The sequence below is a fragment of the Cygnus olor genome, chromosome 3 (assembly GCF_009769625.2).
Source record: "Cygnus olor isolate bCygOlo1 chromosome 3, bCygOlo1.pri.v2, whole genome shotgun sequence".
In the NCBI taxonomy this organism is placed as follows: Eukaryota; Metazoa; Chordata; class Aves; order Anseriformes; family Anatidae; genus Cygnus; species Cygnus olor.
In genome coordinates this window covers 23,327,440-23,353,587 of record NC_049171.1, presented here as the reverse complement: position 1 = coordinate 23,353,587, position 26,148 = coordinate 23,327,440, and the positions used below count along the sequence as shown (strand labels likewise).

The 26,148-nt window shown below is 35.2% G+C and overlaps 1 protein-coding gene across 5 annotated transcripts in view; it reads left to right on the top strand.

Annotated features, from left to right (window-relative positions):
• The window catches only part of CSMD1 (CUB and Sushi multiple domains 1), a 1,148,093-nt gene that overhangs the window by 963,979 nt on the left and 157,966 nt on the right, over positions 1-26,148 (top strand). For all 5 annotated transcript variants that reach the window (XM_040551456.1, XM_040551454.1, XM_040551453.1 and 2 more), the window contains 6 exons: positions 51-146; positions 7,267-7,470; positions 8,585-8,709; positions 9,303-9,399; positions 13,559-13,663; positions 24,601-24,719. In XM_040551456.1, coding sequence (XP_040407390.1) covers positions 51-146; positions 7,267-7,470; positions 8,585-8,709; positions 9,303-9,399; positions 13,559-13,663; positions 24,601-24,719 — 746 coding nt within the window. The remainder of the gene's footprint in view (positions 1-50; positions 147-7,266; positions 7,471-8,584; positions 8,710-9,302; positions 9,400-13,558; positions 13,664-24,600; positions 24,720-26,148) is intronic.

Here is a 26,148-nt window from a genome sequence, read left to right as displayed (position 1 = left end):
AACTTGTTTCTATTTTGCCTGTTTAATTTCTTTTCTGTTTTCCTTTGTAGGAGAGACATTGCCTTTGGCTACATCTAATCAAATTCTTCTACGATTCAGTGCTAAGAGTGGGGCATCAGCCAGGGGGTTCCATTTTGTTTATCAAGGTAAATCCTGTCTTCTTTTGGTGGGATATACTGATGCAAGTCTCTCACAGTGTATTGTTTTGAAGGCTTCTAAGGTATTAAAGTATTTCTTTAAATTTGGGTGTAGTCTTAACCTTTTTCCAGCCATAAGGGACCTCTTGCGATCCAGTGATGGTAGACTGGCTTCATAATAGCAGTCACCTCTGGTGAATCCTATCTGGTCCCATAAATGTAGGTCCCGACTTACTCAGGAAACCATAATCTCTTGCTCCCTTGCTGCTGACTGTTCATGTCTTCCTTAGACTGTGGTGAGGACTCTAAAGGTGATGTGAAAAAGGCTTAAATCTTTTCTGTATCATTTGTCACTAGGTTGTCCACCTCCCTCCCCCCATGTATCAACAAGCCCACATATATTTTGAACTTCCCTTTGAAATTAGCATACCTATCGACTAACTTTCTCTAATGCCTCTTGCTATCTTTTGCTCCAGTTAGGCTTCTTGATTAGATTTTTTAAGTATATGAGAAATGTTGTCATGTTCTTGGCTTGTTGTCTATCTTTGCTTTCACTTTTGGTATACTCCCTTTTGGTGTTTAAATTTTTTTGAAAAGCTCCGTTGCTTTTCTTCATCCCTCACAATTTGTTCCTAGGGTCTCAAATCTCTCAAAAAGTGTCACCAATATCCTTCCCCTTCATGGTTGTTCCTGAGGAAAGTCCACATACCAACTTCATAAATATGTCAAAGTCTGCTCACCTAAATTCTAACCTTCAACTGATTTCTAAACTTCATCATCTTGTGCTCCTTGCAGTATAATATGCCATCTATATTCACATACACAAACAGTTAATCTCTGTGAGCAGCTGGCCAGGTTGTAGCTACTTAATTTAGTTATCTATTAGGAGTATGTATTAAATCTAGCCGGTGTTTTGTTTGACTAAAATGAGTAGGGACAATGCCACAGAACTTTTTTTCTAAACACAATGATTATTATATTTCAGTTTGAGCAAAAGGAGATATACATCTTCATGCTGTGTTGAGTTAGGTGCTCAAAATTACTATACTGCGATGGACCAAAGGAGGCACATATTTGGTACATGTTAAAAGCCACATTTCCCTGATATGAAAGCGAAAATATGCCGCTGGGTAGCATTTGAAATACGCATTTGGAAATGCAGCCTCAAATTGCTAACTGCACTTTGGAATTTAACAAATAAGAACAAAAACTTGTGGATTTGTTACACAATATCAGTATTCCAACAATTTCTGGTTATATTCAGACATTGTATTCAGGCATCATTATTATCACACAGAAAATAGGTCCTATGGTTATGTTGAAGAATTGTCTGGTTACCTGAAACAGATACTAAAAACAAAATGAAAAGTTTTATATATTTATACTTAATGTTATACTTAACACATTCAGTACTTAGTTTTTGCCCCAGCAAACAGTTGTCCCATTCAATTACAGTTACAATATTAAATAGGGGTTACTTTTTTAAAAAAAGAAATGATAGAAAATAATATAATTTTGGATTTGTTCTACACTGACAGGGCATAGGTCAGTAAGCACAGCATAAGAGCTCATGCTGCTATGGGAATCTTTGTTGCATTCACCTAAAGCCTTTATCCCTAGATGTACTGTTCATTTCAGCTTTCTCAAGACATAAAGAAAAATAAAAGGAAAATACAATAAATTCAAGTACTTGAGAAAACCTCAGTTCTGCATAGGTACATGCTGCATAATGCTGAAACAATACAGCTGTGCTTCAACTTGTTTTCACCACCTCTAGTTTCAGAGCTAGTTTGTTTGAAGCTACATATATATTGCTGTAGAACAATAAGCCTCCTGTTGAGAATGATGACATGCATCATTTCAGTCACTTATTTGGACTACACTAAGTTTTCAGTAACTGTAAGAAATAGATTTTAACAAATGAGAAATATTCTCTGCAGAAAATGAATATAGCAAAGCCACTCTATTTGTCTCAGGAGAATCATGAGCTATTTCAGTATCAAATTTTTGTATATATTTTGAAACATATCTTAGAAGCTTTATTTAATACACATATGTATATTGCTTAATAAGTTAATGATATTTAATAAGCTAATGAGTTAATGATATTTAATAAAAACTCATTCTGAGGTTTTTCTATCTCCTTCTGAAGTATGTGATCACATTTCCACTACTGCCTGCTGCCTAGCCTTTTAAATACTCCAGAGAATATCATCCACCCTCACATTGAACAGAGTAATCTGGTCTACAAAGTCAATCATTTTATTTATCGCCCTCTATTCTAGGTTGACCTTCTTCCCTGTTCACTTTTCCACTGGGCTGATTTCAATTTTGTTTCACAGCAGCATGAAACATTTACTAAAAAGATGTAGGATAATTACTACAGAAAATAGAATGCCTCTGTGATACAGCTTGTAAAGTCTAGCTTGCCAACGCTATAGGCAAAATACAGAAGGAAGGCTAGAGGGGAAAAAAATTACAGCTTGCATTATTTCACATTTTTATTTGAGCAAGTAATAGATGAGGTTTGATTCAGATTTAATGGCTTTTGCAATGCCACTTTGTCAGAAACTTCTTTTTAGCTGCATATCTCACCTGTGCCTTCAGTTCTTTTTCTCAGATGACCACATTTCCTTGTATTTCATACAACAGGCAAAGGGTATCTGTAGCATAAGACAGAATGAATTTCCATTCTGTTACAATATTAGCTTCAGGTATGTGGAAATATGATGCTAGGAACAATCACATTTAAGAAGACTGGGATTTGTTTTCCTGTTGCAACATCACCTAAGAAACAATAGTATTTTTATATAGCTTATATATTTTTATATAGCTTAGGCTGCAGCAATACAGAGAATTCTTTCCCTAAAAAGCAAAGTAATGACCTTTATATCACGCCAGCATTTATGTTTTTTTAATGCTTGTCTTCCTTTACTTGCTCTGCCTACAGACTCATGAATTAGTTTATGAGGTCAAGTGTGATTTTAAAGAGAGCTATTAAGAAAACTAGCATACTAGGATGAGGAAGGACTGTGGAAGAAAGATGAAGGGGAGCACGAATAAAATAGGGTTATGACTTTAACAATTAAATTGACCTAATCTGTGACAAGAATAAAATATGTAGCCACATACTTACTGCTGAATATAATTAGAGAACAGAGCTAAGGTGGTTAGAGTTCCCATATTGATTGCCATGACATATTTTGTTCTGTTTTACAATGTGTCTTATGGATACCTGTACTGCATTTTGCAACAGATTACTTATATCTGGGTAATTAAACTTCATTTTAAGCAGTTATGGCAGCACCTTGCTATGATGTTTTGTTTGGCTTATTTTACATTTATTCTTAAGGCAGTTCTTCTTAAAGCAGGAAAAAATAAACATTAGAAAAAGAGTTTCTTATAGTGAGTGGTATTGTTCATTTGTGCATCTTCAGCATTTCTTATTTATTAATAGAACTGGAAAAAAAAATGAGCAAAGTGTCAATGCTAATATGACATTGAGTGTTTCCTGCTGGCAATAAAATAATCTGACACAGCTCTAGCCATGGATGTTTTGCTTGCTGACTGCTCTCAGTTAAATGGTGGCTTGCAGTTCAAAAAGGAAGGAAGCACACAGCAGAGCTTCTGCTACCTGAACTAATTTAAGAGTGCTAGTAAACAGTCTGTACATTTGCAATAATGGTAGAGAAGGCTTGCTCACAGGAAAAGAACTTTCCAAAGGCAGTACTGCAATGAAACCAGATGATTTGACATCCTTTGTTCGGAGGTGCTGAAAATACTAGTTACACAAAAAATCTGTTTCGATTACAAATGTATGTATGCAAATTGCCAGCTGTGAAGACTGGCAATTACAGGATATTCTTCAATCTGGTTCTTATGAACAGTCCATTACCTTTGCACAGTTGCTGTAGGGATTCTGCAGATGTGGACTCCAGGTGAGGGATCTAAGCAAAGATTTTCTCCTGAAACCTCCTCCCCTCTGCTGAAAGATATTTAAGAGAATGACAGCTCCCTAAGGCCAGAGCTTCTGCTAGGGACACGCTGCTGGAGGCGTTGCTGGAAGGACTGTTGGAGACCCACCCTAGGAAGGCCCTCCAAACCAAAGGAGCTGCCCCTCTAAAGGGACTGTGGTCTGTCAGTGACCCACAATGAGGTGAGAGTATTTCTGAGGGGTTGGCAGTCTGTGGAAGACCTACCCTGCAGTGGGGTAGACATCTCTGAGTGAGTGTGGCCCATGGATGCCCCTGCTAGAGCAGGGATACTAAGAAACAGAGCGACAGGAAAACCTGAAGAAGCAAAACGCAGGTGAGAAAATAAGTAAAATGCAAAGGGCAGCAGAGGAAAAGCAAGAAACAAAAAGAGAGCACACGACTCCAGTGTCCTGTGCTGCCTCTCACCTCACTGGAGAAAGTAGGGTGGACTGTCTGTAACCCATTGAAGAAAAAAAGGAAAGTTGAGGCAAGGAAAAGGGACAATAGGTGTTTGACTGAAGTTGAACCCAAGAGGAGAAAGGACAGCTGTTTACTTAGGTGACTGATTGACTGTTCATATACTCTTTTTTACTGAACGCCTGAATTGGTGATCAGAGGTTTGTGTTAACTGGTAATAAATTACATATAAATTCCTTGAGTAAAAACTGTTCTGCCCATGACAATGTATGGAACATTTTCTTATCATATAGTTGGAAACAATGTCTCGACGAAAACTCCCATATGAGCAATCAGTCCCAGCCAAGGAATCTATTCATTCCTAGTCATGTGGTAAATATGACAGTCATGAAACTGGATGTGTGAGCAGCCATAATCACCTTGTCAGCTGTAAATTCATTATATAATTAAAAAAAAAATGTTTCTAATAAAATTGTGCTTGTACAGTAGACCATTTGATAAAGAAAAGACAATTATTCCCAATAAAAGAACTACAAAGGGCAAGCTGTGTCAGTTGAATTGACCTGGCAGACTACATCTGGTCTGCAGGTCATGATCAGGAAGAACTGTGATTGTTCAAAATCCTGAAACTACTGTTTCTTCATTATTCTTCCACAAGTGCAGGACAGATCCCTGCCAAGGTTAGAATTGTATGCATTACCAAGTTTCACAGAGCAGCTGGGTGATACCAGGCTCTTGTTGAAACCTTAATCACAAAATCCCATTGATTTAAACAGAGTCAGGTATAGTAAAGTTACTGAATGGAAAAGTGTTTGTTTGTTTGTTGTTGTTGTTTTTTAAACTAGTTAAAGTATTTAACCATTTTCAAGACTTGAAAAATGTATTTGCTTTTGTTCTGCAGTAACCTATTGTGTAATTATCACTACAGCATATTCCACATCTGACCTTTTTTTTTTCAGTCTTAGATGAAGCTTACAACTTAAGCTTTTAAAATCTTCTGCAGCAATCTAACCTGTTGATTTAGAAGAAAATGTTACTGTATCTGTATGACCTTGTCTGCATATAAATAAAAAGAGCATGTGTTGTACTGTTATTACTAGGACCAATTATATTTAAAACTTCTTTTAAAAAGCTTTTCTCTACACTTGGTAGTAGTTGCATAAACTTAACTCTTATTCTCAGTAGCAGAAAACTGATAGAACATCACGTTACATAAACATAAATGAGAACTGCCAATATTCTGCTGAAATGTGGTGCATATTTCATGCTGGATTTAAGACAGGATTGATTTCAATTAATGTTCTGTATGCAACTTGACAACAAATGTTAATTTCTAGAGAATGTACCAGTACTTAAAATTACTGCACTTAAGTAATTATGATTCTGATTAGAGCAAATGACTGTACAAGAAGTGAGAAAAGTATGAAGCTAATAATATGTAAATAACTATATATAGGTTCCACATATCTTGTTCTTTACTTAGTGGCCAGGGTAGTTGAACAGGTGTTGTGTGTGTATGGGAATAAACAGAAATATTGCTCTTCAGCTACAGGCCAGAAAAAAAAAAGTTGAAGGATATAAAATAAAATGAAATATAACTGCGATTCTGTTTACACTATTCTTTAAAAAGGTTAGTAAGCTGGAAACACCATGTCTGAGAATCTGCTAGAAGCAAAGCCTAAACCCCACTTAATTTCTTTATGTGTGTTACTGAACTCATATATAGATGCAGTGATTCCTTGAAACTAATTCTTGACAATAACAAACTAAATTGAATTGACTTCTGAAGATGTCACTTACACAGAAAACTTATTTATATGTAATATTATTTTTATGTACATTGATTTTATGAAAATGTAAAGGTGATGTTGCACACAATGATACTTTATCCTTTTTTTTTCTTTAAATATATGTATTGGTTCTTAAATTGTAGCAATTTAAGAATAGCTAACTGCAAAATCTAAAGTAGAAGGAACAAGTTTGGTACACAAACAAATGCACAGTGTCAAAATTTGGTAAGTAAAAAAAATGTTTCCTATAAAAAAGTGCTTATAAATAAGAAAGCTAAATGGAAAATAAACTCATAGGCTTCCAATGAATTTTACTATTTTGCTTTTTAAATATTGCTTACAGTCTTTTAACTGTTCACATATCACATCAGGTTTGTAAAATCTCAGAAATTATTGGTAAAAATAATTGCTGTCAATTGTATACATTTAAATAGCCTTGAGGGTGCATTGTAATTGCTGAATATAGTCCAATATGATAAATCACATATTGGTATAATATTACTTTGTTTTTATTTCTGATTATTTACAGCATAATACTTCTCTTGGCTTCTAATGAGAAGCCAAAGTTGCCATATTTAAGAAGTAAATTAGTTGATAGGTATCAGTATCTTGTAATTAAAGTGGGCAACTGAAATATCACTGATCTTCTCATGTCTAAGGATGTATTTCCAAATCCACTGGCCCTCTGAGCCAGGGCACTCACATGCAATGAAGTGCTGTTGTCATATGGCTGTGCATTGTCACAGCCCAAAAACATAATCCAGCCTAAAGCATTAGGCCCATCTTTGAGATGACAGGGGGAAAACAAATAAAAGGAACAAACAGAACTGCGCTCTCTACAACAAGAAACAATATGCATTTTTAGTGATATGTTTATTTTTCAGATGATGACTGTCATTTGGGTTCATGGCTTTTTTTTTCTTTTTTTTTTCTTCTCTCTTCATGCAGCTGTTCCACGCACAAGTGATACACAGTGTAGCTCAGTTCCAGAGCCTAGGTATGGAAGGAGAATTGGCTCTGAGTTTTCAGCAGGCTCTGTTGTTCGATTCGAATGTAGTCCTGGCTATCTGCTGCAAGGCTCAAAAGCTATCCGATGTCATTCTGTACCTAATGCCTTAGCTCAGTGGAATGACACGGTACCAAGCTGTGTAGGTAAGCAATTGCATTTAAACTCATTTGTTTTGTCACGTCTCTGAATCAGAATTCAGGAACTGTTTCAGAAAACAGTATTTAACATATATATTCACTCTCCTTCGATTAATATCAGTCATGCCCAATTTAAAAGAGCAGTTTTCCATATCAAAAAGTAATTGAGTACCAGCTGGCTGGTAGGCAGTATAGTGTTTCAAATAATTACTTAGATTATATGAACAAGTGTGGTGCACATTTTCTTGAACATTCATTATTTTCATGACTCATTTACAGCTTGAAACACAGGACATATTTTAATTCTCCAGAAGTGTCTTTACCTGTTTTATTATATAGTCTTTGTTGTGTATTTCTATCATCCATAGAATTATGGTATCTTTTTTCAAGTAGAAGCATAATGCACAATTAATAATGATAGCATTGTTAAGTATAGCTAATTTTCTAGTTTATCAACAGACCTCCAATAAGATAATATTTAGAACTTTGTTTTCTTGTTGTTGTTTGTGTTTGTTTGTTTGTAAATATTGAAAGGTTTATCTTCACCCCTCCTTGGATTTATATCCCAAACTAATTGCTATTCATAGGAATTTACCCTATGATCAGTTGGAGTGTTTTATGAATAAATATAGGTGTCCTATTTTCTGTGTATTCTGGTTTTGGTTAGCTAAGCTGTGTTTTCTTGGACCTTAAAGAAGCAATTCCTATTATGTTAAAAATATTTAATGTAACCACACCATTTTACTAGCTAGGGCCAATGTTAGAACTATCTTAAGCTGGGGGTAAGTTCACAGGATTTCTGTCAATTATGGTTGTATTTGAAGTTACTACTTTACAGTTGTTAGTTACCCACTGGTAAGACATGACTAGGCTGAGCTGCAAGGCTGTGCTCACTCGAAGTTCAGTTTGGATTTATTTATTCATGCTGTTGTATCTTATGCTGTATATCATTAATATATTTTAGATAACATTGCTTTCTGAGTTCAGCTCACAAATGTCTCTGAGTTTGTACTACGAAAGAGAATTATGATCATTTTCTTATTAGTAAAATTATTATTACTTTTCTGTTCTTTGAAATGGTTAAGGTTTTGTAATAATTCATAATAATACTTTATTTCAGTTCCATGTAGTGGGAATTTTACTGAGCGGAGAGGTACTATTCTATCACCAGGTTACCCTGAACCTTATGGTAACAGCTTGAATTGTGTGTGGAAAATCATAGTGACTGAGGGATCAGGTATTCAGGCAAGTCTATGTTCTGTCAAGCATGGAATATTAAGTATTTTGTGGTTCAGTTTAAAAAGTAAACGTTTATTTCTCTAGAAGTGCCAAAAAACAGTAATCAATTAGATTATTTCAGGGCTACTTCAGATATTTGTGCTTTGTTTTTCTCAGTATTGTTCTTTGGTTAGCTTTATTTTTGTTGTTTACATAGGGCCATGAATGCGAAATAATTAACAAGTGGGTTTCTCTTTTAACTGTAAAATACTGAAGGCAGGCCCTTCAATGCGATATGCAAATGCCAACCCTTTCTATCTGCTAGGATATCACTAAGGCACTTGAGAAGTCTGCAACTGTCTTTGTTATCTTCTCATTTGCACTTTGCGTAATTATTTATAATCATGCAACATATGTGCAAAATCCTTCTTACTCAAATTTATATTTGCTAAAAGTTAAGACAACTTAAAAAGTTAATATTTCATTTACCTTTTTTGTTTGCTTGGACGTGCTTATTTATATTCTCTTTGGGGCATGTTCTCCTTTCATTTTGCTGTTTCTAGAACATTTAAAAACATAAGAGAAGTTGGTTTAAAAAGTTTTTTGGTGGCATTTTACAGATCCAAGTCATCAGCTTTGCCACTGAACATAATTGGGACTCTCTTGAAATATATGATGGTGGAGATATGACAGCACCACGTCTTGGGAGCTTTTCAGGTATGGATATGCTTTGATATAAACATACAGGGCTATGTATAGGTGTGTGAGAGAACATTGCTGGTTCTCACACATACACAAGGAGTATATTTGTTTGAAATCTTTTATGATGTAATTATGAATCTAATTTTGGGGAGAAAACTTCAGGTGCTGTAAATGTGTTTAAATATTCAAAGAGATTTTCAGAAGCAAATATGATACTAAAGTGTTTAGCTTTCATTACAGGGATCTAGGTGATGATACTTCGGGAAAAAGAAAAATCTGTCTCACCCACACCTCCCATAGAGAGGAGATAGTGATAGCAAGTGGTATTGACATTCAAGGAATTTTGTTTGATAGCTTTGACTTAGCTTATCCTTTTTAGCTCATGTTTTTTTCCAGGAAAAAGATGAACCAATCCATTGTTCATCAAAACTCACTGGACCTTAGAGAACAAAATAAACTACTACAACTGGGACATAACAAACCATGTCATTTCTCATTTCACATATACATTAGGCATACATGGTTTTACTCCTTTTTTATGAGACATTTTTTATAGTAAGTGCATGCTCTATAAACCAGGCCAAGAGAAAAAAATATATCATATGATCTTAAATCATGAATTGCATGCCTAACTCACAAACTATTCCAAGCCTGATCTGATTCTGGTGTAGCCAAATCATCTTGTGGAAATTTGTCTCTCTGGTTACTACACAAACTTTGAGAGAGTAGATGTATTTGCATTATGTAAGGAAATGAATGATCAAATAGAAGAAACCCAACATATTATTTATTTGGGTATTGAATTAAATTGATATGATTGCACCTCAACATATAAATATTAAAATACTATAACATTTTATATTAAATGCTAGCAATTACACTGCATATTACATTGGCAATAATGAAGAAAGAGATTATGAAATGCAATTAGCTTTTGACAGTTAAAATATGTGGCAAATATTTTGACCTGGTGGATAAAGAACTGATTAAATGATCCATTTAGCAACGTTCTATTTAACAGGGCTATTTAATATAGGTTTGTGAGAAAATTACTGGTTCTCAAGATTCAAAATGCTTTCTTATCCTCCACTAGAAGTGTGTCATCTTGTTTTAGCTTAAAAATCTTTCTAATTTCCAGGGAAATTGAAAAAGACATTTTTTCTTTTTATTAGAAATATTTCACTGAAGATGGGGTAGCAGAGATTTACTGTAGATTTATATTTTTTTTTAGATTTTTTTTGTAGATTTATATTCATATTTATATATGAATGTTAGACAATACTAAAAATGTTTGTGTGTGCAGGAAAATAATAGTGTTTAAACATGGCATGAAATCTGCTGTTCTCAAAACTGAACCAGTAATGTGACATTAAAACTGAATTCTTTCTTCCAGGTATAGTTTCATAAGTAGCAAAATTCAGCAGGCATCCTTTCTGTGTCAGTAAATCATGCAGAAAACCATTGTCTTCAGATTATGCTGATTCACTCTCCAAAATTAATGTGTTCAAAATATGCATTCAAAATGTACAGATGTACATCTAATTACTAAGAATTTACTGAACTGTGCTGCTAAACAGTATCAGAGAGTTGATTGGGAAAGGTGAATTCATTGGAGTCTGTTTCTTATTGAAGACTTCTCAAAGATAGGTCACTCTACCATTTCTTTGAGTCAGGGCATGGAAGAGGATGGCAGCTGCCTGGGGTTGGGTGTTGTGGGGCAGGGCCTGGCACCTGGGCCCATCCCAGTGCCCCAGCAAGGAGCAGGGCAGCCAGGGGCACCACGGCAGTCCCAGCCCAGGCATCAGACACCTGCCTGGGAATGGGAACGGGATGGGGCCAGGCCGAAACATGTGCCACTGGGTGGGCCCCGCTTGTCAGGGCCTATGGCAGACAGGGCAGGCCTAGGGGGAGCTGCAGATGGGTTCAGCTGTGGCTTTGCTTGGGCAGGGGTTGACAGCCTTGGGGTTGAAATGGGGTCCTGGGTGGAGGCAGGCCCTAGGGGGCTACCCTGGGTAGGACCAGTAAGGGTTGTTTGTTAATGCAGCCCTAACACATTATCTTGACCTTTTTGGATTAATCCTGTGGGTCATCATCTATCAGTGAATGGCATAAATATTAGGGCTTTTCTCTTCTTTTTACGCTATGGTAATGTTTGTGATGTGAAGATGCTATTTTAGGGGAAAGTGATAGGAGCTTCACATACAAATCCATAACAAAAATACTGAGACCATGTGTTAACAGATGTAAAGATACCTTGTATTTCTGTCCTCCTGATTGCAGAGTACCTGGATTTTCATACAGCTGTCTTGGAAAGGTGCTGCTGTGAATAGGACTGATATTGTGAATGCCATGAGGGGTTCTCTCCAAGTGTGCCCTTGTGCCATGAGAAGCAATAGTGTCCAAGTTAGTTGTGCCTAATATTGACAGGTTATGCCTTTTAGTGGGCCGTTTCTTTTTGAGACCACATTTTCCAGATATCATGAGACAACACCTGGAGCCATTCAGAAAAATTGGAAAACTATGAATTACATTCGTTTTCAATATTACTGGTTCATCAAAGGAGTGCTTTTGGCTCTTGAGGAAATGAAAATAATGCTGCCTTTATAAAATGAGCATTGAAGTAATTGCTTTTACAACAGTTACTGTATAAAAGCAATACCATTTGAAGACCAAATACATGTATAGGAGTTTTTTGATTCATGAATGAAGCTCAGTTGCCTTTTCAAGTGCTTGAATTAAACAGTGTTATTAATAAGAGAGAGAGAGAATTCTTATTGTATTATTATTGATCAATCTTACATAAACGGACATGTTTCCAGGTTTTAAAAATAAAGTTATGCATGTAATTTTTTTTGAAGTAAGGGACTGTTTTCAGAGGTTGTCTCTAAACCTATTAATTCTCCCATTTGGGAAGGTCACCATTTTTTATAAATGGAATAAAATTTTACTTACCATATCCAGGAAAAAAAAAAAAAAAGGTGTTAGTCAGCCTTTTGTTAGCAGATCTTACAAGAGAACAGAAATGCATAGCATTCATTACTGCCAGAAGAGCAATTTTGTTAAAGGAAGAGGACAGTCATTCTGAGTCAATATCCTCACCTTTACTGAGCAGACACCTTAGCCTTAAATGTATTTCAAATTCTGTTTGGATACCACGAAAAGTCCTCCCTTCCAGATGTTTCACTGTTTTCTGTATTCCACTGTAAGTATTGTGTGACATGAATGCTCTGTACTGTCTGTGAATTTCTGTACTTGGAGCTTCCATGTCAGACAGTAAAGAATTCCTTAAAGAGCTATAGTTTATAAAAGACCAACTTGTAATCTTTTTAGCTCTTCACTATTTATATCAAGATTTTGCTTAATACATTTTTAGATATAAAAGCTTTTACCTTTCTTAGTTTAGATTGTAGAAATGCAAAGATAATTGTTCCTGGAATTTCTTTTCAAGACTGAATTTCAAGCTCATACCTAGGCTGCGCACAGTTGCTATAGAAACAGCAAATGCCCCACAAGAAACGAAAATATTTTTTATATGACCACTGTTCATTAGCTACTTGATACTATCTTTGAGGATAGATGAAAAAAAAAGTCATTTTTAGCCCTAGTAGATTTGCCAGCATTGGACTCTATGATGTGAGACACGTAGCAGTCATATGGTAACAAAGAAAAAATGTGGTGTCAGACTTAGCAATGCTAATAACAATGCTTTGAAGGTTATGATAAGCTTGTTGTATGGCATGCACTGAATTCAGTGACACACAATATTATTATTGTTATTTGAATACTTTTTGCTTTCAACTATTCTATGATTCTAAAAATTGGCTATATAAAGTTGGTATGTCTTTTTTTTTTTTTTAAACACACTGCACCTACATCTACATTTCATGTCATACCCTCATAGTTAAGATAAGTGGTGAAATATTACAGTTGGAAGAAGATCTGGAGAGGATACAGACAAAATGTCCAGACTGTCTGCTCTATTCTGTACTGCTATTTTTTATACAAGTGGAAAAAAGTCAAATGGCAGTTAAGCTTATTACCATGCAGATAATGAGAAGAAAATGAGCCTGTCTGGTTCAGTTCTTATTACGGTGTGTTTTTGTTTGTTTGTTTGTCTATTTTTCAATAAAAAACTATGATATAACAGTTTATTCAATAACTTTTATTTTTCTAGGTACAACTGTGCCAGCATTGTTGAATAGCACTTCCAATCAGCTTTACCTACATTTCCACTCTGATATTAGCGTGGCAGCAGCTGGTTTTCACCTGGAATACAAAAGTAAGACTGCTCGCTCTTTGAAACTTTCTCAGGAGAACGCACGCATATGGACAGGGAGAACATTTATATTGTTGTTTGTTTGTTTGTTTGTTTGCTTCCCCTGACTTCCAACCTCTACTCAGCACAAGCCTGACATAAGTGACATCTATTAAACCGACATTTTAAATGAAGTAATATTTGAGATTACTGAAATCAGTTTTCACAAATTAGCACCATATAACAAATTAAGATGGCAATTCAGGACAACATTCAAGAAATGCGGGGTTTAATATGTATATTTATTTTGACTTCTCTACTTGTCTATTTATTTTGACTTGTTGACTTGTCTAAAATATTGATAACAGCAATGAACAAATTAGTTAGTTTCACCGTTGGCCAGTTCATAAAAAATAGAACTGATAACACTTTATTTTCCTTGCTATTCTTTTCTTTCCTTCAAATTCCTTTCAACAATTGATGTAATTGCAAAACAAGCAAACAAACAACATGCCTCACCCCTTCCCCCCCCAAAAAAACAACAACTAACACAGCTTTATAATCTCAGAGCTACAATAAAACACTACAGTTCTCTTGGTAAATCACTAGTGGTATGAGCAGAAGAATCTAGGAAGGTTGATGACAATTTTTGCAGTATTTATGTATTAAGTGTTTATGTTTTGTGAGCAACTTGGTCCTACAATACAGAATTTTGGTGTTATAAATGTCTATGGATTACCTCACATTAGTATATTTAATTCAAACATGCACATTTATATTATTCCTTCTCTCAAAAACGTTAAATGCTGTAGAAAAATAGTAAATTCAGCACATGCTTACGTGGTATTTCTTTCAACTGGAAATAGTTACTGTTCAGAGTATTCTAGTCTTTAAAAAAATGCAATGACTAGGTGACAGTCTGGTGAAGGTCACAACGTAAATTCTCATTAATTTCTGGATATAAACTAGTCTGTTTTCTTGTATAGGGAATTTAAGAATCATCTTGACAGTTGAGTTTATGTACTACGTGCATTCTGATAATAACTTAAAATAATAACCTTGTTATTCATCTTTTTAAGAAATGGACATAAGTAAGTAAACATATGGATAATCTTTAGTAAGCACTATTTAGAATTGAGATTTAAAAATGTATAAGATATAAATATGTACAGAATTTTGAAAGACCAAATTTTCAGCGCATGACAAATATTTTAAACTAAACATAACCCACAAAATAGTCTTATGTTTCACTTTAGTTTCCTGTTTATTTCAAGCATTTGTATGCAAGCGTGTTGGGTTGGGTTTATTTTTGATGCAGAATGGTTGTGCAGATTGAGACTATGAATATCATTTATGCAGGAAATATTTTAGAATCTACTATTTGGCAAAGTTCTCTTTTCTTTCAGTTTTTCATCTTTTACTTCCTGCACCAACTTCATGTAGTTTCTTAAGGTCCCACCACTGGCAGGGAAGACATTAAAATATTCTAGAAGTAAGAATGAGCATAGTCTTGTTTTCTTAATGGTGCTTTCAACTTTGACAAAGTGAGCTAGCAATGTGCTCTTGCAGCCCAGAAAGCCAGTCATATCCTGGGCTGCATCAAAGGAAGTATAGCCAGAAGGTCAAGGGAAGTTACTGTCCCTCTTTACTCTGCTCTGCTGGGATCCCACCTGGAGTGCTGTGTTCAGCTCTGGTGCCCCCAACATAAGAAAGACATGGACCTTTTGGAGTGAGTTCAGAGAAGGGCCATGAAGATGATCAAAGTGCTGGAGCACCACTCCAGTAAAGACAGGCTGAGAGAGTTGGAGTTGTTCAGCCTGGAGAAGAGAAGGCTCCAGGGAGACCTTACAGCGGCCTTCCAGTACCTAAAGGGGGCCTACAGGAAAGCACGATAGGGACTTTTTGTCAGGGAAGGTGTTTGATAAGACAAGGGGGAATGGCTTTATATTAAAAAAGGGTAGATTTAGATTAGACATCATGAAGAAATTATTTACTCAGAGGATTGTGAGGCACTGGAACAGGTTGCCCAAAGAAGCCGTTGATGCCCCATCCCTGGAAGTGTTTAAGGCCAGGTTGGATGGGGCTTTGAGCAACCTGGTCTAGTGGGAGGTGTCCCTTCCATGGCAGGTGTGGTGGAATTAGATGGTCCTTAAGGTCCCTCCCAACCCAAGCCATTCCATGATTCTATTATTCTGTAATGTCAAAACTTAGCTACAAGGATGTTGTGAGAAATGGTGTCAAAAGCTTTGCTGAAGTAGATGTAAATTATATCCACTGTTCTCCTTTTGTCCATAGATCTGGTCATTTTATCACAGAAAGCAATGAGATTGGTCAGGCATGGTGCATGCTTTCTTTTCCAAATAACCTTTTTCAGGCGCCCAGAAATGTATTCCAAGAGAATTCAGTCTGTGATTTTCCCAGGGACCAAAATGGGGCTGACTGGCTCGTAGTTCCCTGAAATGTCCTTTTGCTCTTTTTTTTTTTTTGAAGATGGACGCAGTGTCTGCTTTTGTCTGCTTGCCAGTGACATACCCTAGTCTTCATGACCTTTCAGCGATGAAAAATAACAGCATCCTTAAGAATCAGCCATCTTTCTCAGTACCTTTGTATGGACCCTGCCTGGTTCCATGGGTTGAGTCTTCTTAAGTAATCTCAGACTTGATCCTCATCCACTGCTTGTAGTTCTGCTCCTGAACCCCTGCCACTAAACACAGAAGCCTGGGAGTTCTTGTTGGTGAAGACTGAAGCAAATATGTCCCTTGCAAATCCCAGTTCCATTTGAAATGTGTGGCTGGTGGATATTTCTGAAATTTCTCCTTGTCAGTCTCTCCCAGCCTCCACATCTTGTATACTGCCTTTATGCACAGGAGCTCTGCAATAAGCTCCCTGATTGTTTTCCTGAGTATAAGGATGGACCACTCTTATGCTTGAAGGATGCTGTATTTAAAGACCTGTATACTTCCCTAAGCAACTTTGAGGAGCTTCTGAGGTTAGTATGCTATGACATCCTGCCTACCAACTCCCAGAATAAGGTGAAGTCTACACACAAAGTCTAGGCTCTGCACTCTCAGTCCCTGTAGTATCTTAAGTTGCACTGTTTCATGGTCAGTGCAGCCAAGGCTGCCAATACATCTCCAACCATTTCCTTCTTGTCTGTATCAGATCCAGCTGTGCATTGCCCTGACTGTCCCACACAGTGCCTATATCAAGAAGCTACCCTCCTGTCCTGAAACCTCTTGGGTTGGTTGTGTTCCACTGCGTTGCTCTTCCAGATTATGTCAGGGAGGTTAGAGTGTCAGATAAGAACCAGAACCTGTAATACAGAGATTTCCTTAATTTGTTTTAAAATGTCTTTGTCTATTTTGTCACGCCAATTGGGTGTTTGTAATACATTCCTACCACAATGTCATACTTCTTGTTTCCTCTGATCCTGATCCACAAGCTCTCACCCAATCTGTTGACCTATAGGTTGACATGTAGAAGCACCATGCCTTTCAACTTCTTCATATGGAAGGCTATCCCCTGATCTTCCCTGTGTCTTCCTGAAGAGCTTTTACCTGTCCAGCATGCTACCCAACATGCAAGCTGTCCTATCACATCTCAGTTTTGCCAGTGATGTTGTAGTTCTGTGACTGTATGTGGAGCTCTAGTTCATCATGCTTAATTCCCATTCTGGGTGTGTTTGTATATATACACTTGAGGCAAGTGTCCTTTCATCCTGTTTTTATGTTTCCAAAGGTCTCAATCCCCTTGCATCAACACACACCTTTTGCCTTCTGTCCCATTTACTTTTCCTCAAAGAAATGTAGGTTGTGATCTTCTTCCCCATCCTTCCCATGGTGAACCCCTCCTTCCCAGCAGATCAGTGTGTTGGCAGAGATACTTTTTCCTATCCAATCCTCTCCTTTATCCTACAGTGAAAATGTAATTTTGTATGTGGTGTAAACAAGTACAAATTTGTTCTAGGAATTTGCTGTACAATAAACATTTTGAAGTTCAATTTTTATCTTTTATTGTATCAGTTTTATTATCCCTGCAACTTCGGAAAAAAAATGTATTCTGTTAACAAGTAAAAAGTGTTTGGGAGCATGCAAGGTCAGTTGGATTTATGCTTTTGTTTGTCTCCTAATTGTCAGTCTCACAACCATGCTCTGCTAAAACATCTATTGACTTTGGTGATGCCAATATTTCAATGCCAATATTTTTTAGAAATGCAACAGTGCAGGTCAAGGTAACAAAATTCAGCATTCAGAGCTTAGTTAACTATTTTGTTGACAGTCTGACAGGAGAGAATAATTTGCTTTCTTGTGTGGTATATGGCCTCTGCAGGGCAAACAGGAGTACAGTATATCTGTGTGTGTCTGTGAATAGAGAAACTCAGCAAATCAACACATCAAGAAGTTACTGTTTTATATTAAGCAGTCTCCTTTTTAGACCAACAAATAAGCAGAAAACAAAATATTTCTCAGTGCAAAAATGTGCAAATATTGCTCATATTTGGTTATGAATTCTGAAGTCTGTGATCATTCAGTCACCTACTGGTTGAAGCAGCACTGGAAAAAAATAAATATCTTTGGTTCAGAAGTCAATTTAAAATTTGGAATAAAAATGTCCTTTTGATTGAATTGATTTTTGAGGGGGTGCTTCACAGGCACAAAAATGTCTTAGTAGTGATAGTGGGGGTCTTCAATATCTACTTTTAAGGCTGTTCTGTTTTATGAAACAGCTGCAGCAGGATTTGGATCAGCATTCTAGTTACTATGCAAAATGGTCAATCATTTGGGTTCACCTTATATTTAAATGTTTTATCAAAAGTAGTAGAATACTAAGATGAGATGTACGAGGAATACACAACTGTACAAAAATTATGACACCCCATTATAAGTCCAGAGACCTATGTTTAATAGTAATTTAGAGGACAGAGCTGGACTTGGGTTTTTTAGAATGTAAGCTATTGGTCATGATATTTAAGTGGGTGATGGAGTACGTGGTTTTCAGTTTTTGTTCCAGAACACATTTGAAAAGTTTATAGAATGGAGGAGACAGCTTGAGAATTTCTCTCCTTTCCTGTTGATGAAATTCTCTGTATACTTTGCTTACAAGGATATTCCTCTGAGAATTAGTAAGGTGGGTGCAAGTCACTGCCGGTAGCAAAAGGTCTTCTTTCGTACTTTTTGTCAATTGTCAGTAGCTGCTTTTCAGGAACCCACTACCTTATCTTCTTTCAGTTGGTCTTTGCTGAGGACAGAGGAAAAGCAATAGATTTTGAACCCATTCATCAGTTCTGCAGTTTAATGTAGAAGAATTCTCCTTTATTTTATGCAGTCACAAGAAAAGGAAATTGAGTGACATAGGGGAAAAAAATGTTTCAAAGATGGAGGACAGATTTCCAGAAATGTGTAAGAAAATAATTTTCATTAAGACAGTAATAAGTGAGGATCACTTAGGAACATTCCCTCCATCCCAGAAGAAATTCCAAGGAGCAAGAGAAACAGAGGAGAGTGTCCTTAAGTGTCCTTAAATTGTTTATTCAGAAGAGAAATTATTTATCTAGAATAGATATTATATATCACATTTGTATAATAGAATAAATGGAGGGGAACTTCTACTTAAAAATGTATTTTTCAGAAGTGTAAATGCGATAAGCATGCCTGGATTTAGGTTACTATGTTAGGGAAAATAGTTTTATTTCAGTAAAATATACTTAATTTACTTTTATATGATCACATATATTCCACACTGCATATTGCTTTTTTAAAGTAACTTTATAAAACTTCATAAATACTTTATAAAAGATTCAGCTTCTGCTCACAGCTTATTTAAATGCTAAATATTTCAACTTAATTTAAATAATTTAATAAGCCTTGTTTTATTTCTTGAAAAGGTGCATTGCTTTTAACGATGTGTTACTCTTGTCATCTCTATTTGTGGGTTCTTTCTGTGTATGTCTTTATTTCCATGAGAATGTTCTGGTCAGTCTGCTTCTGTAAACCTTTGCTCATGTCTAACCTAGGCAGACAGCACGTTCCCCTTGCAGCCTTCAAAACCACACAAGTCTTCTGGTGACTAATACAATTTAGTCATTTACCTTAGGATGTTTTTTATGTTAGGCATCAAAAATACGTGTATGAGTTAGTTGTCCATGTTGAGTGGTCTTACCTAATTTGTATGCTAGGGTATGCTATGACATTGTTTGTTTGTTTGTTTGTTCATTTTTTAAGAATGGCAGGTACATGAACTCAGCCAAATCAAGAGAAGGAATTGGTCAGTGCCTTAGAAAAATGTAATTCTGATCATAGTATAAAAAGTATTGTTGAGAGCCACTGTGTGGCATTGTTTCTTGTTATTTCAGAAGGATTATAGGTGTTAAACTGATTGCAGTAACCTGCGATGACAAACAAAGCAGTAAAAAGTATGCAAAAGATAACTGTAGGAAAGACAGAAAATAATCTTTCAAACTAATCTTTCATATGCATGTTTTTCTCCCAAACTGTGGTAGAATGAAAAATACAATTATTTTCACAACTACCAGCAAGTCCAAACGAAATGTGCTTTGTTGCATTTCCAGTACACACAGCAGTAGGAAGAATAAATATTCCTGCCCTTTGATTGAATTCATTTTAATTTTAATGAACAAAGGAAGAAACTATCCAAACAGTATGGTTTAGAAATGTCTGTTTAATTCAATCGCATTTGTAGGCACTGAAGTTTCAAGCCTAGTCTTAAAATCTCATTTATTAATTCTAGCAGTTTCAGTGTTTAATTTAATACACAAACAAATGTAAAATATAATAAATGTCTGAAAATAATGAGTATTTGCTCACACAACACCCAGCTTGAACCTCTCAGTTGAAGTCAGTTTTGCTTTTCTAAGAGCTTAACATATGGTGAACATAGACACATAGGTTTGGGCCACAAACCTCTCTAAAAGTTTGTGTAAATATATCTAAATGAAATGATTAGAATTAAAATAGTTAATAAAAATCCTGCTTTTATGCAGTCAGTGTTTTAATAATGTCATCTAGCTTTATTACCTTGAATTAAGAAACATGGCACGATTCGGTGTCATTCTTCCTATAAGCCTTTGTTTTACAAGTATACCAAGATGATGTAATACATGCAATAAAATAAGCATACTTTTAATTACTTTCTCTTTTTCTGAAGCTTTTCAGTCATGTGTTTTCAAGTGCTAAAGGTTCTCAGGAACTGAGATAATGGAGAGAACAATGAATATTTTTGTAGCATTTCTTAAAGATCTCAATAAATTGAAGGATAAGATCAGGCTAGAAGAGAAGAAAACATATAATTCTAAATAGCAGGGTTTTTTTTGTTTGTTTGTTTGTATGTATGTTTATTTGTTGGTCCACATTAAGATCTTTCACACAATTAGATCTTTTCCCATTATTAAAGCAGGCGTGAGTCATAAATGAGGAAATTTTAATTCAATAGGTCTAGATCCTGTCAGTATATCTATACGCCTTTCTGGCTGTTGAAAAGAATCTGACCTCTCTCACAGTAATGCAGTAAGGTAAATGCATTTTCAAGGCTGGTGTCTGAAGCATGCAGTTTTGGAAAGAACAACTTGGGTTGCTGGTACACACCAGCATCAAAACAGAAAGAAGTAACTCCAGCTTAATGTTTGTAGTGTAATAACAGTATGCTTCAGTTAGCCACATAAGGGTGGGAGGGAGGAAGTCAAAAAAGAAAGCCCAGTGACTTTGGGTCATGCTGTCAAGAAATTCTTGTATTGCTCAGTTTGCAGCTTTCTGAAATGGACACTAATGGGCATTCATATTGTCAGATATGCCAGCAAGGATTTTCTTTCTGCCATCAATGGCAGTGGTGTTTGGACAGAATTTGAGGTAATTGTAGGCATGTATATAATTATGGAAGTGAGGCATGTTTGTCTTACGGCACAGCAGAGGCCAAGAAAGTATTTATCAGGCAGTAAGTGGAAGAAGGTCAGGAAGAGGGTTATCATTCTTGACGTTGATGTGTTCTCTCTTGTACTGCATAGCAGAAGCAGAGCTCTGAAGAGCATGCACTAAGCAATCCTTGTCCTTTTTTGATTGCTTAGACTTGACATTTTACGTGTTTTCCCTTTATTACTGACTGTTCACATACAATCTCATTTAATGTATTTCAAAGTCATGGATGTTTAAGTTCTTTCATTTGTCCCCAGATACTGAATTTTGTTTGCTTTCTCTGAAACATTCATTAGATTTTTGTATCAGTTGTAATCAGAATGTTTTAGAATCATTTAAGTTTGAAAATGTTAGTTTTCATACCATAGATTTTTACAGAACTCTATGACAAGTTAAAATTAAATTGAAATGTTACTATACCAAGTAAATAGTTTTGCTGAAAAGAGCAAGATAGAGCATATTATTTTTGTTCTCCTATTCAAAAGTAAATATTTTAGGCTAATATTATGTAATGAGTAGAATGATGGGGCTGAGGACTGAAAATATTTTACTCTGTTTCCAACTTTCTCTTTTCTTTTCAGGAAGTAATATTGCTTCTTAATGTCATGTATATCAAATAAAGTAAATTATGAGTTGGTTTTGCATACTGGTTTTTGATATTCTAATAGAATATTCTGTGAGTATTATTGCAAAGGAATAGTAGCAATAATATAAAGCAAACAACAGAAAGATTTTTTTAATCAAATTATTAAAATATTAAGATAAATAGTGTAGTGTCATACCATATCTAACAGTTGAACAGAAAATGACTTTGAAGCTTTTCTTTTGGTTACAGTCTATTTAAATTCCGTATGCTATTTAACTAATGACAGAAAGAGCTATATTGTAAGCGCATTATTAGTATTGCCATGCAGTCACTGTTACAAAACTATTTTTTGTGACTCAGTAAAATCTGCAAAAATAACTTGATACAAATTTAGACTGCAGACCTGTAATTCTCAACACACACAACAATTCTGAGTTTAACCAAAGCATGAATTTCCTGAAGACAAGAAGTAAATCTCAAATTTATATTCGTAGAATTCATCAAGTACATCTCGATCTAAAAGCATTTAATCACAGTGTCTTTGTTAGGGGCTTATTTGCTTAATAATGGTGTGTTTGGAGCATATCTTTTATTTTATTTTATTTTATTTTATTTTATTTTCTATTCAAGAGTAAGAAGGGTAAGGAAATTCAGAAATGCATCTTGATTTGCTTGAGTTCTATATGAATACAAGCAAAAAAATATTTTTTAAAATGAATTAACAATAAATAAATAACAATAATTAGTAAATAAGTGGTCTAAAATTAATATCAGTAGTCTACATAGTGTAGTAATTTTTGAAATAAGATGCTACCTTTTACTTAATACTGGAGAAAAGAGGCAGTTTGTGTGGGTGCAGATCATGGCTATTTAGTGCCTATACATACCCAAAGAAATTGTTCAGACACGGACACATTTATGGTATTATGGAACACAGAGTGGTTGACCAAGAAATGATACTAGGAAACTGCAACTAAAACAAAACCATTAAGGTTAACGATGATATTATTCTCATGCCTATGTTAAACATTATAGTTCATAATGACCATGAAGTCCCTATTCGCCACATGGAGTCACCATAACATTGTTTGAAAGTTGCTGATATTGTTAGAATGCCAACATTTGTAAATTCTGTGGTAGCAATTTCTGAATATCTTTAAATTGAGTTCAGATATTTTCTTAAATTATACATTGCATTACAAAAGTACTTCAGAGAGATCCTGTAGCTTTTAACTCTTAAATAATTCTTTATGTGTTAATTAGAAAATGTTTAGTTTAATGACTCTTGCAGCAGTTGTTTTAAAGATTGTACTTCATAGCTTAATAGCTGTCATTCAGCATTAGATTGGCTTGCCATTATCACTGCTAATACCTGAAAAAAATGAAATGTAGTAAGACTCAAGGGCACAGGACATAGAAAGAATGTACATGGCTATGGAACCCATTTCCAGAAAGAAACAAAAATGGCTCAGCAACAACAATTTCAGGAGAATATATAAAAGCTATTTCAAACTTATGTGAAATGAGATTTTGTAATCAGACCATAAACTAACAAACTATTTCTAGTGGTCCTTTTGTTTGCAAAACAAATCTTGAAAACATGAGATTTTCGAATCCAATGAGCATCTTGTCAACTGTCTTTATCATTTGAAGCATTTTAGCTTAGTTAGCTGAGTTGATATGTAATTTTGTGTTGTGTTGACTAAATCCTTAGACAGGCACAAAAGAAAAAGATAAAAGTGATATATACTTGGCAAAAAGCGTAAATTGGTAGATTGGGTTGCTAAATGTAGGGGAACACGTCTGAGAAATTACCAGTCATGGATAGTTTTTATAAAGCTAATCTTCTGCTTGCTAACACCTGGCTAAAAATAGTTAAGAACAGAGACTGTTCTGTCACACCTATGCAAAGATTTAGTTTCAGGTTTAAAGATCTAAATTTCAGATGTCTGAACTTCTTTATAGTCAACGTATGAGATCAAATTGTCTAAACATAAGGAATACCCTTGGTCTCTCGCTATCTAACCATCTAACCTCAGTAGTTTTTCTCTTTTGTTCCTGAAAAGAGAGCACATACATATGTACATTCTCTCTGTTTCTCTCACTAAAAGGAAAAGAGCAGAAGTTAAATGTTTATATATATATATAATATCCTGGAATTAACATACTGTTTGAAGACAATAAAATGATGTGGTATGTCATATCAACATGACATGATAATTGGTACAGTTGCAGTGTATAATCTTTGTGTTTCAGTCATACCATTTGTATTTTGCAGGGTAGTTCTGAAAATCTCTGTGCTTTAAACAACAGTACAGTTTAATGTTGAAATACATTTTAATTAATGTTCTATTAAAAACAAATTATGCTGTGGAAAGAGTTAATTAGAAAATATCAACAAAGAGATGTCTATTAATTTATGCTTTTTGTTTTGTTTTTACTTTCCTCAGCTGTAGGCCTTGCTGCCTGTCCAGAACCAGTAATTCCTAGCAATGGGATCAAATCAGGAGATAGATACATGGTGAATGATGTTTTGTCATTTCAGTGTGAGCCAGGATATACATTACAGGTATTTCTTTTTTTCTTTCTTTCATTTTCTTCAAAATATACACTGTGGAATAATGCAACAGAATGGTGCCAGAATCTACCAAAAGCTTTTTTAGTAGAGTCTCTAATGTGTGCATATAGGTGATTTAATTAAACTCTATATGAGTATTCCAACAATATAAAACCATGAACGTGCATAGCATGTTGGGCCCTCAGTAAATCTGTCTGGCACATCTTGTGTGTCTTATATCTTAAAATACCATTGAGGAGTAAAAGACATCAAATGGACAAGGAAATGACATGGCTAAAATATTTTATCTAGAAAATGATTTTAGTACTATAGTTATTGAAACTATACCGTGTTTTTCCATTTTTTGGAAGTAGTTCTAAGTGAAATTTTAGCTATGGTGGTAGAGACATGCAATGGGATTTCCTATTCTGCTCAGAAAACAGTCAAACATCTGAATATTTGGTATAGCCTATAGCAGTGATCTGATACAACAAAGACAGAAAATTAACTTAGGCTAACTGATTCCTCTTGAGATGGAATAACATCTAATCCAATTTATTCCATCTGAAAACCAGTTTATCTAATCTGAATTGGCTGTTTATGCTCCCACTGTAGACCCACCTCCAAAAAAATGACTCATCCTAAGACTGTTCATTATTAGGACAGGTACCTCCTCTGAAAGTATCGCCTTTCTTCACTGATTAAGATATCAAAAGGTTAGCATGGATATCTAATATTACACTGTTTAGGTTTGATGGATTGACTCCTACTTGTACTGCCCATGATATTGCATGATCTTCTCTCCCTACTTTCTCAGCTATGAAACATCTGAATTTCGCATATGAAAAAAAAGGGTATGGTTCTGGTTTTTATGACATGTATTAGATATAGATAAACCCTCTAGATACAGTCTTATTGAATTTTCTGTCCATACTGAAAATAGTATTACTGAAATATTGAGGTGGATTCATTCACATTAGAATGAAGGAATACTTCAGAAATAGTAGGAATGTGTATCAGAAACCTTTTGAAGATACACATTGTTATCCCTGTCTTGATGTTTTGGACCTATTTTTACTTAGAGCAAATTCTAAAGTGTGATTTCAAAAAATACAGTATTAGTATAAATTAATCATGTATTTGTATCGAAGAGATCTGCATATAAGAAGCTGATCTGTGGTAATGCTCATTTAACTGTGTATATCACTATCACAAACCCACAAGATGTCTTTTGTGTGTATCTTTTCTGTAGTCCTTGAATATGACTAACTGCACTTATGTTTTTATACTTAGAGGGATTCTATAATGACGTACTTCCTTAGAATTTCATTGCATATTGTTCCCTATCATGGCTTCTTAATTCTGTTTCCACACAGACAAATTTAGTACTAACTGTGGAATATGACTAATATAAAAAAAATGGTTTTGCGATCTTGTCTTA